The sequence below is a fragment of the Clupea harengus genome, chromosome 6, assembly GCF_900700415.2.
Source record: "Clupea harengus chromosome 6, Ch_v2.0.2, whole genome shotgun sequence".
NCBI classification, from domain to species: domain Eukaryota; kingdom Metazoa; phylum Chordata; class Actinopteri; order Clupeiformes; family Clupeidae; genus Clupea; species Clupea harengus.
Genome location: NC_045157.1, coordinates 9,322,796 through 9,339,551, shown reverse-complemented (window position 1 = coordinate 9,339,551; position 16,756 = coordinate 9,322,796). Strand labels below are relative to the sequence as shown.

Genomic DNA, 16,756 nt, shown 5'->3' with positions numbered 1-16,756 from the left:
TCATCAAAGTAAACAATTCAAACAAACTTCGGTTCATTACAAGTGGTTTCCACAAGAAGTAATGTTTTCTAAGTAATAACTGATCAACTATTTAAGAAAATACTTACAGGCAAACGTTTTCTGGCCATATATATCAGAGTAGGAAAAAATATACCGCCACCTATACGGGTGCATACCGCCACATCTACGGGTGCATACCGCCACCTACTGCACGTGAGAGTGTACAATTAGCCATAGTCACGAACTGAATGATGCTACCGGAGCACACTCCGGGGGCCAGTCCAAAGCAGCTCGAGGGCCGGATCTGGCCCCAGGGCCGTCTATTGAAGAGCCCTGAGCTATACTGTCTGTCTGTATGTTTCGGCTGTGTTGGCACATGTGATTTTGCTTTTGTTTGGCCCTGCCATGTGCTTTTGTTCATCAATGTTTCCATGTGCTTCTGACCCCGCCCCTCACCTGTCGTGTGTCACTTCCGGCATTTGTTTAGTTTTACCGACAGTTTATGTTCTCACCTGTGTCTCGTTTCCCAATCAAGCTGTTTGTTTTTTGATAGCCCAGCCTTTTCACCTCCCAACTGATGTCTCTGGATTTTTGCCTTTTGCCTACTTCTCACTTCTTCGCTTGGCACACTGACTGCTTAGTTGTGTCTTTACTACAGTAAAGACTTGGATTAGTTGAACTTTGACCTGATGTCTTGAGTGGTCCCTGCAATGGAGTCAATTCTCTGGTTTTCAGCTTCAGCTTCAACAGCTTCAGCTGGCTGGGGATGCTGCCTCCATGTATGACCGCTTGGGACAGTTCAAACACATTGACACCACAAACATCATCCATTCAAAGGACAGCACAGGCAGTGGCATCACTGTCACCATCCTTGCCCCTTACGGCAGCCGATTCTCTCCCATCTATTTGATAGTGATGTGTTCTCCCACGCATCTCTGCGGTGTTGCAGCCTCAGGCTGGCTCCACGTGCTACCGCTGCCACTGCCCCTGACTGAGACCGCCACGATGACGATGGTGCCCTCGGCCTGTCTGTACAACATTGTGCCGGGTTGCGCTGACTGCCACCTCTGTCAGTACTGTTGACTCCTGTAAAAGCCAGAGTTGCCTCGAGGCCCCCGGCGCTCTCTCTGATGTGAGCGGTAACTGTGAGCAGATCATAGCGTGCTGCCGAGGATGAGAGCCTTTGTTGTTGAGCCCCGAGGCCCAAGTGGTGTTTTTAAGCAAATCCATCAGATACAGATACAACAACAGCGTCTTTCATTACACGCACTCCCAGAGGGGGAAAGGAAACACTAATACAGGATTTATATGAATTTTTCTCTGTTCATGTTTAATCAGACAGAGACTACAACTAATGAAGTGGTTTGCCAAGAAAAATCAGGGACCAGCACATTCATAGCTGCAAGCTACTGGCCTCTCTAAACCATTTTTTTCAACTGCTAACATCAATGGAAGATATATCACTCCATACCGATTCAGCCTTTAGCTTTTAGCTAGAGCAGGTTCACTTCAGTCACTCAGGATAAGACTACTGTTATTGTGACACAGAATTATTTTTTATATATTCTTGTATGTTACTGCACTGTTATCTGTTATCTCACTATTATATCTCACTCCCTGTGGTCAATTTTGTATATCTCACTATTGTACTGTATTTCTCACTGTTTATCTCACATTTCATTGTGCGAATCCTATGCTGTTGTTTGAAAGCAGTCTACATTTATTAGGCTGTTGTGGGTGGTGTGAGTATTGCTGTTGTTGTTTTAACCATTATGGGAATGAGCATGAGATGCAAGGGAAGTAGGCCAGCACAGTGGGTACCTCAGCACACTGTTTTAATTTAAGATGGGAAGTGTGATCTCTGTGGTTTTGGATGTTCTGTAAGTCAAACCCATTAATAACACGCAGCAGGTGTGTCATAGTTAAACAATCACACGGATTTAGAGACGCTCCACACAGGGTGTAAGTCCTACTTCTTCTGAATCTGTGTGTGTGTGTGTATGAGAGAGGTTGTGTCCTCTGACTTCACCTAACACCTAATTGAGTGTGTGTGTGTGTGTGTGTGTGTGTGTGTGTGTGTGTGTGACTTTTTCACATTTGTGTGGCAAAATAGGGTATTTATGATGTCAGGCTTATTCTCGTAGATGGAGAAATCCCCTGTAAGCACCTCTAAAGCCAGATCCAGCCCTGACCTGACAAACATGCACCGAACAGGGGGCAGAAGATCCAGCCCTTATGTAGTGTGCTCTATCTATGGAGAGAGACCAAATCCAGCCCTTATCCAGAGCTGATCAATCATGCACACACTAGATCAGAGATCTCTATCTAATAGAGATTGGATCCAGCCATGATCTAGAGCAGACGTATCTGATTGGATCCAGCCATGATCTAGAGCAGACGTATCTGATTGGATCCAGCTATGATCTAGAGCAGACGTATCTGATTGGATCCAGCTATGATCTAGAGCAGACGTATCTGATTGGATCCAGCTATGATCTAGAGCAGACGTATCTGATTGGATCCATCTATGATCTAGAGCAGACGTATCTGATTGGATCCAGCTATGATCTAGAGCAGACGTATCTGATTGGATCCAGCTATGATCTAGAGCAGATGTATCTGATTCAATCCAGCTGATGAACACTGTCTTTAGCCCGTTCTAGCCTATTCTGATTCTGTCCAGCCAAAGCTGACCTTCCTCTTCTCAACATCATGCCGTCCAACGTCCATGTTAATCCCCTTTCTCGTGGTCGAAGCCATGCCAAAGTCCAAAGCCATGTGCTCTGCCTGTGAGTCATCTGCCACTCCTGCTCTTGCATGCTCAGGGTGTTGTTGGTCTGTTCTTCTGTTGCTTGGTTGGGTGCTTCTATCTGACCCACAGATGTCTAGTCCGGATCTAGTGTAGAGCTGATAGATACCCTATCTAGTCTGGATATAGTATGGAGCTGATAGCTACCGTATCTAGTCTGGATCTAGTGTGGATCTATCACAGACCAGATCTGTTCCTGAGTGAGACACTATGTGGGACATACAGTGCAGGGAGAGAAAAGAAGAAAAAGACAAAAAACCTGAAAACGCTGCTTCACTCTCAAAAAAGCCCAAAACATCCATTTAGCTAAAACTGATTCAAAGTCATAAATATGTTTTCACATTTACTGAGCACCTGTGGCAAACTATCAAACTCCCTAGCAACAGACTGACTTCCGGCTAATTCTTCTCCTTACAAATTACTTTGCAAACTTGTTTTGACCTTGAGCAATGAGTTCCAACAGCCTATATTTCTTCAGGCACAGAGTGCTGCAGTCAGCATGTATGTCTTTGTCGTCTGTTCACACATTTCTTCTTCTCGTGGGGTCTTTCAGACAGACACTGGGCTCTCAGCTCAAGTGTAACTTTTTTTTTTACGATTACAGGACACCCAGCCAGAAGGACAACACCATATCAGAGCTGCTTTTGCCCAGCACTTTTCCTTCTAAGTTTTGGAGAGTGTTAAAATCGATATCCCGAGTTTTCTGATGTCCAGCAGTTACATCAGAAGGTGGAGCGGGAGAGGACAAATAGGACAGACGGTAAGGGTGAAACTCAGAGAGGAGAGCATGGTCAGCATGAGCAAATTGAAACATTTCAGAAAAAGATAAATATTATCTGTCTCTCTCTCTGTCTCTCTCTCTGTCTCTCCTGGCCAGTCGCCTCTCATCTGATCGCCCTTTTAATCGTCCAGCTCTCCACCAAGGTTAGCCAGGCTGCCTGTGGTTCTGTGGGAGGCAGGGAGCTGCAGGGAGCTGCGGGGAGCTTCAGGATAAGGGTGGGGGTTTCTACAAACAACCTCTTTTAGAAGATGACTGTGAGAGTAGTGCCTGATAGCTTTGGTGTGAAAAACTCACTGTAGCTGCGGTCACTAAGAGGTTTGTCACTCTACACACAAAGACACACACACGCGCGCGCACACACACACAGCATGCAGGCACGCGTGTTCACACACACACACACACACACAGAAACACAAACATACACAGAGACACAGAAACATACACACAGACACACACGCAGGGGCGGACTGGGGGGGGGGGAAGTGGCCCGGGAGATACTGTCAGACCGGCCCACTCAATACAATAATAATAATAATAATAATAAACTTTATTTTTATAGCACCAAGGCGCGCTGCCCAATCAATGCATCGCACGTATTGACCAGTCAGTGGCCTTCTTGGAAAAATACCCCTACACTTAACTTTATTTTGGATGATTACAAAGAAATTACATCATATATGTTTTTTTTTTATAACATTTGGATCCACCAATTTGCCTGGATGGACACATGGAATAAAATTATAATGGCTATTGTAACACTCCAAGGTAGGTATAGTTTGCTAGATGAATATGCTTAACTCTGGGCTAGTATCAGATGGTTATACATATAACTACAGAGCCTTAAGAAATGAATGTCCACACAATAAAGAAGCTGGAATCAGAGGGTAGAATTAGTATGAACTATATTGTAGAAATTAACAGAATAGAACATACGATGGGGTGTGAACATCAGTGGTATCAGTAGTGTTGCATGCTGGGTGTGTGATTGTGTGTGTGTGTGTGTAGGGGTGTTGAAGGTGCATAACAAAACAATAAGTTAAGTAACAGAACCTAAACTAACTCTCCCGTCCCGGGTGCATTATAGTCACATGGTAATAAAAAACAATATCAGTATACTCATGTGTTATTATTACCTCACTATCTAATCTAGATAACATATTAACATTGTTTATAATGTTAGTGTTGTGTGTAACACGGTGATTTTAGCATAACAAGCTAGCTGGTCAACTTATTTGACATACGTTATTAGAAATTATAAGACTGCCCTCTTTACAACTACCACCATAGATAGCTTGCTCATCGATTGTAAACAAGTGACTACGTCTAACATGTTAAATTAGATAATCTCGATATCAGTGCCAGCTTGCTGATTTTACCAGATCATAACGATCTCAATTTTGGAAATGTATCTACCTACCGTTAGATAGGCTAGCTTGTAGGGAACATTACCTCATCTTTGAAAAGCAAGCTAACAATGGCGGTCAAGGACACAACCTACTTTCGTATCACTGTCAGCAGTCGGTGGTTTCCCAAATACATTAGAGATTTTTAAATATTTTGATGCACCTTCCTCCAGACATCTTTTCTTTTTCTCCATTTACGTTTTGGTGCCGATGACATGCTCTCACTGTCAAAAACGACTTTGTCTGCCAGCGAGTGACGCAAGTGTTGAGTAGGCGCACGAGAACGTACGTTCAATTTAAGAATCATCATCCTAAAAATCCACTTCGGCTGTGTAAGAACCCATTTTCAGGCGTTCATGAGTCAGGCGGAGATCTTTCCTTACATTGGTCTTTCGAAGTCCGTAAGAACACATTTCAGAAGACACTTCAGAACATTTTCGAAAACTATGCACCATGAGTGTGAATACAGATCGCGAGCAGTAGTATAAATATCAGTCAGTGAGTTCTGACGATTAGAGATAGAGTAAATTATACGTGTTCTGTGAAGCATATACTATAGTCAATGCCGCAAAGTGAAATGGAGGGCCATTGGGAGAAAGGTGTGGGCCGATATTTTAGACCACCCCAACCCCGTCGGCCCACCGGGGATTCCCCCGGTATCCCCGATGGCCAGTCCGCCCCTGCACACACACACTCACACAAACATATGCACAGATACACACACACAAACACACGCACCCACCCACATAAACTGCCACATATGATTCTGTGCACATTTCTGTATGGTGTGACCTTTAACTGGCCTGTGTCTACATGAGTGAGACGTGACCATGCTGTCTGGAGATATCTCTCAGAGGGGGACGGGGGCGAGTGGCATTCAACTTGCCTGATTATTAAGCCTTCACAGTGTGTTCCCTTAACAGGTGCTTCAAAGACGGGACAGATGTGTGTTACAAATCTTCAAAACATGAAGTTTGTCTAAATAACAATGTAAACAATGATATCATTTTCTTTAATCAAAAAGGTACAACAAGGATCGATATTTCCCCAACACAGTCAAACATCAAGTACAGGAAATGCTTCAGAGGAAACGGAGACAGGAGAAAAGAGGCCAGAGACACCAGCAGAGAAAATACCATGCAGAGCAAGCTCACAAATTATGAACAGAATCAGGTCATTGCAGGTGCAGAGCTACCTGTCCAAAGCACAGATGCCACGGAGTGAGCAGGCGTTGGTCTTTTGGCGCACAAATAAGAGCTGCTTTCCTGTGCTTGCTGAAGTTGCATGAGCTCACCTTTCTGCACCCTACACAAGTGTGTGTGGGTGGGTGTGTGTGTGTATGTGTGTGTGTATGAGGGTAGACCGTGAACGTTTGAGCTCACCTGTCTGCACCCTGCACAAGTGTGTGTGTGTAGACAGTGAACATTTGAGCTCACCTGTCTGTACCCTGCACGAGTGTATGTGTGTGTGTGTGTGTGTGTGTGTGGGTAGACCGTGAACATTTGTTCAGCTCAACTTCTCATGTGGTGGATGAGAAAGGAAACCGACTAGCTTGTGGCAAAGCTGAAATGCTTCTTTTTGTAAAGATGAACTTACATACACTGTTGAATAGAGAAAGATAGGGAGTGATAAAGGAAGAGAGAGAGAGAGAGAGAGAGAGAGAGAGAGAGAGAGAGAGAGAGAGCGAGAGAAAGAAAGAGGGAGAACCCAGGGGGATGGGGGGTGTCGTCACTCACCACAGTTCTCCTCGTCCGCCTGGTTCCCGCAGTCGTCCGCGCCGTTGCAGTGCAGCAGCTGAGGAAGGCACACGGTCAGGTTGCCACAAGGGAAGAAGCCCAGTGGACACTGGCCATGCTCCTCTGACACGTTGGAGGCCCCCAGCACAGCTACGTGGCGAAACACAAACACACACACACACACATACTAAGCAGCTTACACTGGCTTTTCTCCCCCCCCGAAGGGTGGCACTGCCAGAGAAATTGGTTCGCAATATAAAGCCATTATTCTTTTCGCACAATCACAAAGGACACAACACTAGGGCTAGGAAAAAAAAACCTGATCAGGGCCTTCTGCTTTTTCAGTCCCTTGAAGAAAGAAGTTTATTACCAAAGGAAGATGAAAAGACCTCTCAATGACCCGTAGCTCTCCTTTGATGACAAATGGACCTTTTATTTTGAATCCTTTTATTTTGAATTGTCCATCGCATTTCCAGCAATATTGCTCTACCCAGAATGCAATACTGGTTCTTCAATGCACAGGACTAAGAGCCTTGAGACAATTTAGTTTTGGCGCTATATAAATAACATTGAATTTAATTTAATTGACTTGAAAGGAAAAGGAAAAGATCGCTCTTTATGAGGTCGTTTGTGTTTGTGCAGTTCTACCTACATCCATGTAATTTTAGTTTCACCACAATATTATTATGCCTATACATATATTATGCCTGTTTGTTTCCTAATCTCTTGAAATACATCATGTTACTCAGAGAAAAAATACTGTCACCATCAGCCAAGCGCACCCACTTGACATTAAAAACATGATGGATATCCTGAGAATAAGTGCAGGGGAATGCATCTCCCGACACTGGCTGCCACCTCTGTTCTCACGCTCAAAATAGGATCTGCCAGTGCTAATCTCATCACATCTCATCTCCAAAATGTCAAAAAAAGACAGGCCACATGTATTTACACACACACATATTTCTCTCTCTCTCCCTTTCACTCACACGTACACACACACACATATTGCACTCTCTCTCTTTCTCTCTGTCTCTCTCTCTCTATCTCTCTCTCACTGACACATACACACACAGACATATAGAAAAAGCTTGTCATAAAGGCTAAAAGTCGGGAAACAAAAATGACAGTAACAGACACCAAAAACTCAATGACTGAATCCTAGAAATGCATTTCCTGCAAGAAAATGCGAAGTGTGATTGCTCAACAGCTGCAGAGGATTATACAGCAAACAGATTATACAGCCCCAACACATGTGCAAACAGGACATGCAGGCTTTATAATAAATAAAGCATTTGAGTCGAGTTGATTTGAGTTAAATGAGTTAACAGTATTCATTTGTGTGAACTTTCCCGATCAAAGCAAAAATGTGGTCATCTGTCCAAGTTCAAGGATAGTCTTAAAAAATGTTCCATGCTTTGAGATACATAGATTACGTACTTTAAAGATGGTCTACTAAAATACTTTAGTCATCTTCCAGACGTATAGTCTTCTAATAGGTCCTCTTTGGTAGTACAAGGAATGGAGAGCACCTTAACATTAATTCGATCTGTCTGGGAGGAATCTGATTTGTGAGGTGGTGCACCTATATAAATAAAGAAAAAGTTGCTCTTTAAGCAAACATGAAACAGGAGATACGACTGGAGTGAGTGTAATTTGTGTGTCAGTAGGATGTCGACTAACATGAAACGTTTTTGTTGTTTCCAATTAGCTGACGAAATTCAAATTTATCCTCAACATCTGAACATTGCAGGCAAATTTGGTTGGTAATATAGGCCTACATATTTTTCAGCATCAGGCAACACATTCTGTATTGAGAGGGGGTTTATCCCCCTTCAGGCAGGGGTCACGCATAGTGTCAAGCAATCTATGAATTGATGTATATATTTAGTTATTGGGCAATTAAATTGTTTTAGAGAATATGATCCACGTCTATTTTCTAACTTGTGTGTACCAGATGAATTGTGGAGCTCAATGCCTGTGGTCGATTATCAAAGAGATTGATTGCCCACTCCAGTGCCACATGGTAGGCCAATCAACTACAGGCACTGAATGGGGTGCTACATCAGAGACCAGAACAAGAGAATTCTACAGTTTCGCACTCTAGAAAATTTGGTCTAAATGGCTCTGGTCTACAGCTGGCAGAGCAAACGTCACAATTGGCAAACGTTTGATCCTTTATTTCAATGTGAAGAAAGAGGGATGGAAAACTACAATAAAAAAAACCCCACAATTTCCACAAGAGCACTACACGGGGTCAGGACAGACGATGGACGATGGTGTCGATATCTCAAAAGAGCTACGAGCAGAAGCGTTGCATAAAGACAGATGAAGAAGATCAATACTGTGATTGCATAAGCATGGCTTTGCAATTCTCCGTGCTTGAGCAATCACACTAATTACAGAATTAATTAAAATAAAAGACCAAAGCCATTTAACCAACAAAACCAATGAAGGCCAATGAAGTCTGTGGTCACATTAAAAACCAATTGCTCAAATTCAATAATTTTGCAACCTACAGTACTGTGCAAAACTTTAAGGCATGGTTGTTTCATAAAACATTTACACAGTTCTATGCTTTTAGCATTAGTGTGTCAACAGGAAATATGATATTTAAAATTTTCAAACACTCTTTTTGAAAATTGAGAGGTATTCCAAAGAAACATTTACATGCTGTTAAAGAAAGACAATGACAAAGTAATAGACCATAATGCGGATAAAAAAAACGAAAGGCCATCGGCTCATAACTGGCAGAGACCAGTGTAATTTGGGATTACATGAAGAGACTAAATAAATGAAGAATGGAGTCTAAATCCACTGAAGAAGTTCACAGAAATGCTTGAAACAATCTACCTTTCAAGTACCTTAAAATACTGTATAAGTGTACTTTTAGGAGACTTGATGCTGTTTTAAAGACAAAGGGATGTCTCACAAATATTGATTTGATTTTTGTATTTGCTTACTGCAATTTGCATGTTGTTATTTGATGAAACTATTCATGTCATTACTTTTGAAAGCATCCTCACAGTATAGCATTTTTGGAAACACTTTCTTTGAAGCCTGCCTTTATAAGGCCCTATAAGGGCATTATAAGGGCCTTAATAATGACTTTTAAAGTAGCTATAAGTCATTGTAGCAATCATTATAACTATGTATAATGTCTTCACAATGACTCATAACCACCTTTATGATACATTATATCAGTTAATTATAAATGGTTATAATTTAAGATGGAATAATGCATTACAAATACAACCCCAAATCAGAAAAAGTTGGGACGGTATGTTACATTTAAATTAAAACTGAAAACAGTGATTTGTAAATTCTCTTTGACCTGTATTACATTGAAAACAATACAACAGCAAATTATGTTTTACCTCATGCATTTTATTGTTTTTTCAAAATAAACACTGAATTCAATTTCGAATCTTGCAACATATTTCAAAAAAGGTTGGGACAGTAAAGCATTTATCACTTTGTAATGTTGCCATTCCTTTTCACAACACTTAAAAGATGTTTAGGGACTGAAGACACCAAGTGAGGAAGCGTTTCATGTGTAACTTTGTCCCATTCTTCCTGCAAACAAGTATGGGGTCACACACACACACACACACACACACACACACACACACACAGACACACACACACACACACACACACACACACACACACACACACACACACACACACACACACACACACACACACACACACAGACGTTTCCACTGCGTGATGGTCCATCCCAGATGCCTCCGAGCTCAGAGAAGTCTACGGCGCTTCTGGACACGCTTAGCATAAGGCTTCCTTTTGGCACAGTAAAGTTTTAACTGGCATTGGTGGATGTAACTATGTATTGTAATGCTTGAAAAAGGTTTGCCAAAGTAATCCTGATCCCATATGGTTATATCGCTTAAAGATGAATGACGGTTCTTGATGCAATGCCGTCTGAGGGATTGGAGATCACGGTTACACACTGAAATTCCTCCAGATTCTTTGAATCTTTTAATAATGTTATGCACCGTGGAGGGGAAAATATCCAAATCCCTTCCTATCTTTCTTTGAGAAAGGGTTAGGGTTTTTAAACATTTAAATTATTTGCTCAGGCATTTGTTAACCAACTGGTGATCTTCGGCCCATCTTTGCTCCTAAAGGACTTGGTCTTTCCTGGATGCTGCTTTTGTACCAAATCATGATTACAATGACCTGTTGACATCACTAGTTTCAAATCACATCATTATTTAATTATTCTACCTCATTACTACCCTTAAATTGCCCCCGTCCCAACTTTTTTTGGAATGGGTTGCAGGCCTGAATGGCAGGAATGGATGTATATTTACAAATTAAATGAAGTTGACCAGACAAAACACAAAATATCTTGTGTTCATACTGTCTGCAATGAAATGCAAGTCAGGGTAAATGTATAAATCACTGCTTTCTTTTTTTATTTGCATTTTCCATACCATCCCCACTTCTGATTTGGGGTTGTAAGTGATCATTAGTCTGTGTGACGGTAACACTTTCTATGAAGCCTGCTTTCTGAGGTCCTATAAGGGCATTAATAATGACTTTAAAAAGTAGCTATAAGTCATTGTAGCACTCATTATAACTATGTATGTGTCTTCACATTTATATACACAGACTAATGATCACATATTTATAATGAGTTATTCAGTCTTAAAGTGGAACCATTTATAATTCACTCATTTCATATGACAAATGTCCTATAGCCTGGGAACCAGTTTATGCGGATTTACTGAGTACTGAGATATTTTCACATTTTTGCATGTCAGACAGCCCATGCGAGAGACGATGCAGTGGACATTAAATATTGTCTATGCCACCAAAGGAAGCCACTTCGCACTATATGACAAATCCCACAATGAACTGTTGCCTCTGAATCGGGGCAGGTGTCCACAGCTCGACTATTAGCATATTTACTTCCTGTGCAGCCTACTAAAGAGACACAGTCACCTGAGTTTCGTTTACAGGACCATTCCTTTGCAAACCTACAGAGCTGCAATTTCAGACCAGCAGTTTCATACCAGTGGCATTAAACACAGGTGCAGTAGAACATTGTGTTAGAGGCAGTGTCTGCGATTCTAGCGAAATGTTGATATTTGTATGAAGCAACGTGTTGATTCGCTGTGATTGTTTATGTTTCAGGCGAATATGTTTGTGTGTTTTGAGCCAATATGTTTGTTTCCCGTTTACGGAGCCTGGACTGTGTAGGTAACCAGCACTGGAGTTTTTTTAACATCCTCACATAACGGACAGCCAGCGGACATCAATTTAGCTGAATTTGACGAAGAGTGTATTGGATTAGAAGCGCTGACTTTGCCTTTAACTAGGGTACACATAGTGAAGCTTCTGCATGCTCTAGGTGCGAGACTGTAAGTGATTCCCAGAATGCTGTGCATGTATGTGTAAATGTTCCAATTTAGAATGTTTCTTGTCTCCCTTTTGTGCCCAGTGTTAGCGTCTATGACTGTTATACAATTCGTCAGTGTCACCTCACCTGTGTTAGTTAGTATTTCTGTCACCGTTTCTGTCTGTTATGGCAAAGCTAGACGTGCCTCCCATTTCTTTTAAAGTATATCAGTACTCTCTACCTGTAATCCATGTGAAAAAGCTTGCAGCCAACCAACGGGATGCTCCTCAGTATCCTTGTAGTTAAATGAAATACTCTTAGGCAAGTGCTATTGATTACTTTTTTGAAGCACAAGAAAGCCTTTTACAATGAAGGATAATGTGCAATGTTAAAGTTCGGGATTACGTGGGAAAACCCCATTAAAAGATTCAGAGATGTTTGTAAAACTTGTCATGTTTTATTGTAGTTTTATCTCAAACATCTATTGGTAACGGTATATAGCCTAGATGAACCTCCACATTTCGTTGTATGCAAATACAATGACAATAAAGACTTTCATTTCAATTAAATTCAATGAACGGGCGTATGAGGTGATGGTTTTACCAAAGAACTGGCCATGCAAATCTTATGTGTACTTCAAACTTATATTATGAAATGTAGGCAACAGCTACGGCCAACATTTAGTCAAATGTCGCTTTGCTGTTAACCATGAGACCACCCGTCATCTGAAACAATTCCTATCTTAATAAAAACGTCATATAATACAACATATTCTTTGAGGAACTTACCAGAGATGCCGTAAATCATGACGCTGACGATGCCAACTTGCATGATCATTTTCAATAGCAACCCTCACCAAAAAACCTAAGACGTTAAAAGAACCAAATGGGACTTCCGAGGGTTATCCGTGCCTTCTGTCTCATTCAGTAAACAAGCAATCCAATGTCAAAGAAGTGTTAGGCGCCAAAAACAGATTAATTCTACATCACCAAACTACTTAAACTGAGTACACGGGGAACTCAAAATACTCGTTTAGTTTCCGTTTATGAAGGTGAGTAGCGCGTGAGCGAACCAGACAACACGGTGTCAATAACTCAAAGACGCTAGTTACCGAGCAAGGTGCACGCGGCCGTTACACCAGAGCGCAAGTAGCTGAATGAGTCGCGTGGTGGAGCAGAGGGAGCCTTTCCCCACTGCTGCGTGCGCAGCGTCAGCCCATTGAGGAATATGCTAAAAGCCACTGACATATTGTCATCTCCCCGTTATACGAAGCCCACCTTTCCATGTCACAAGAATCGGCATGTTATTAACCACATAGGTCAATATGATGAATGCAGACTCAGAAATAGTGTCTATTATGGATTTTGTCGGGTGATGATCTGGCAGGTTGTAACAGTATTGGGGATCACCACACTGACACAGTGCCAAGGGTCAGTGAGTGTGACGCTGCTGCCGATCTTGATTTCCACAAAGCCGTTCAGCCAACTCAGATAAAAACAAGCTTTCCATGGCTGAGTGGATGGGGTGGCAGAGGGACGCAGGCTTGGACTATGCTGTTTAACATACAGAGAGGCATAGGCTACAACAAGGAGCAATCCTCAATCCTGTTCCTACACATTGCTTATATATCCCTGCTATAAATTTTTTGAAGAATTTATATCAGCATTAATGGCAGATCATGTATAATTGAATTCATACAATTTGTATTGGTTTGCATTGTTACCGAGCTCAGATATTTATCTAATTTTTTTTCTATAAAGATAATTCATGCCAATGCTGTGGTGCCCATTCTGAGCAAATATGACCACTGAAAAGCTCTCCTGAACTGATTCAGCCGTGACTCTCTTTTCAGTGTACTTGTGAACTCTGTAGGGGTCCTTTGAGCACCACTTTGCATGTGTAGAAAATAAAGGCATGCTCATAGGGAGCTCAAAGGAAACAGAACCAATAAGTACTTTTTTATTCAAACCTCTAATTTTCTCCCCTGGAACAACACGATTGCGTGTTTTTCTTTGTGCACAGTTCTAAAGGTTTTGAAAATTGTGTGTTTTCTTCTTTAAACCCCCTCAAAGTGACTTTTTCTTAACGCTGAGGAAAGGTGAACACAAGGTCAAAAACCCCTGCAAGCATCATCTTCATAGTGCCCACGCCAAGTGAGTCGAGCGCTGAATCCCTTATACTGAGTTTCTTCCTATTGTACCTCTACACGCTTCTGTGTGCCCATGAGCTGCATGGCCTCATCATTCACCCTGCTGTAAGGCTTTCAGTTCTTTAGGGAGATTTAACCCCCTGGCGTTCTGCTTCTTTATTTATCATGAAATGGAAGTGGCTTCAAATATTTAGGATCTAAAACTGAACTCTTTTCAGTGCAAAAGTGCAAAAGGGGGTCCCACACAGAGGCTTGTACTGTACAGTAGCTGTGAATGTGCCACTTACAACTTTCTATAGAACAGCTCTGAGAAACATGATACTTGTAAGTTGGGTTATTGAACAAGAACATGGCATCTTTTGGTAAAAAATGGTTCTGTAGTAAAACTCATTCGGTCTTCTAATCAGTACAGAATTAGCTGTGCAAGAAAGAAATAGACTTTAGCAGCAGACCTACGCAAACTGCTCTCACGCAAGCCGGGCTGCAACCTATGGCACACAAAAAAATGTCCGCCATCTTATGTGTCTCTTCAGCCTTTGATGTTCCCAATCAGCTAAGATCAGAGAAGTAATCGGGTGTACACCTCTCACAGTTATGCAAGCAGAAAATTGTACTTGACAATGGCTCAGGAAGCAGATCAAAAAAAGGTGACTGTCAGATTTTTGCACCTGTCTGTGCACATGGGGACTACACTGTAAAGTATTGTGATGAGCTGGTTTCTTTTTGGCAACACCTTTTTATTATGACACACACAGCCAACAGAAAGGAACTCAACACACACAATGGCACGGCAGGAAGGCAGGGCACCATTCACACTGGCGGTCACATTCACAGTTCATGGGTAACGTTAATCTAACACAGGAAATTAACACAGGCATTAATCAGCACAACACACAGACGACATGATTACAATCACATACACTACTACACACAAAAGGGGAACATAACTGCACAGTGACGGACTGGGCTAAGCAACAGCTTATCGCCCAAGGCAAGGCATGCTGGGAACCTCCGTTCAGACACCCCCAGCACGCGGCAGTACTTTTATTCAAGGCAGAAAACCACTCTGCAAAGACAATCCATTTTTCTTTTGTGTTTTTAGAGTATGATTGAAAGGGAAATCCAAAGAGGCATTGGCTCGTAGGCATTTAAAATATATATATATATATATATATATATATATATATTGTATTCCATTCATTCGTTGAGGCCCTCCCTGAACACTCATTTAAAACAATAAACGACTTCTTTTTGGTTAATTTGGAGAAATCAAAGGGCATTTAATAGGTGACTAAATGTGTTTCACACTGTGCCTCTCAGGAGGCAATCGCCACGTTCAAAGCTTTTCAGATCACAACAAGCTTTCGCAATGCCGTCAGTCTGCCTGGAAGGCATTTCAGGTTAACTTAAAACGTTGTGCTGTTCTGAAGTGTGAACGTTATGTTGGCAGAATGTTATGAAACTAACAAAAGACCTTTCTTTGAAGCTTAATAAGAGGACATGAAAAGAAACGTTTCTAATTTGTGTGTGTATTCGTGTGTAAATTATTTATTCATTAATACTAAAAATCTCAACCACCGTTACAGCAACATGAGCAACAGTTACAGTGCTAAAAGCTAAAGCCAGAGTTACAGTGCTAAAAAAGGCTAAATTAGCCTCACAGGTTTGAGCCTGCTAGGACTATGTTAGTGAATCTAGTGCCTCTGTCCGTGGTTCTGAAGTGCTTCACAGTGCATGAGTGGTGATTCTCTGTGAAACACAACATGTCCCAGTGAAAAGTGGAAATGAGGTAAGAGGAAGTAGAAATGAGGTAAGAGGAAGTGTAAATAGGGTAAGATGAAGTGTAAATAGGGTAAGAAGAAGTGTAAATGTCTCCTGCCTGTCCAGGGGATCGGACCAGCAACCAATAACCACACTAATCAACACTAATATGTATTTCACATGGGTACACACCACATCCTCTTCCAGTAACCTCACTAATTAACACTTATGTGTATAACTATTAGAAAAAAGTATGACAAAATACTTTTTTCCCCTGTGCCTGATGTGTAAACTCTAAAAAAAAAATCTATGTAGGTCACCAGAAAAGACCAGTGAGACGTCTTTTGTTGTTGGTGAAATAATTGGAAGTTGTGCAAAATTGCCTGTCAGGATTGCACTGAGTGTCCTGACACCTAATTAACCATGGACAGAAAAGAGCCATGACGTGAATGGTGGCGTTTTCAATGATGTAATTTCAGCTGTCCGATAAATGTGATGGCTGTCACCCAGAGTGGATGTATTTCTTTCTCTGAACTCTCAGAAAGAGAATGAAAAAGTGTGTGTGTGTGTGTGTGTGTGTGTGTGTGTGTGTGTGTGTGTTGACTGTTATTTTCTTCAAACAGCTGCATCCAGCACTCAATTTCCTAAAATATGTTTGAATAATTTAATTTAGCCCTGTTTTAGATAAATAGAAGTGTTGAATAATTAACAGGACTCAGTTAGTGGTTGGGTATGGTTGCTGTTTCTAC

General features: G+C 41.6%; 1 protein-coding gene across 1 annotated transcript in view; it reads right to left on the bottom strand.

Annotated features, from left to right (window-relative positions):
• rxfp1 (relaxin family peptide receptor 1) overlaps positions 1 to 13,241 on the bottom strand; it is a 56,944-nt gene extending 43,703 nt beyond the window's left edge. The window contains exons 1-2 of the mRNA XM_012834266.3: positions 12,886 to 13,241; positions 6,730 to 6,879 (exon numbers count right to left, since the gene is read on the bottom strand). Of these exons, the coding sequence (XP_012689720.2) occupies positions 6,730 to 6,879; positions 12,886 to 12,934 (199 nt within the window). The 5' untranslated portion in view covers positions 12,935 to 13,241. The remainder of the gene's footprint in view (positions 1 to 6,729; positions 6,880 to 12,885) is intronic.
• Between the last annotated feature and the right edge of the window lie 3,515 nt (positions 13,242 to 16,756).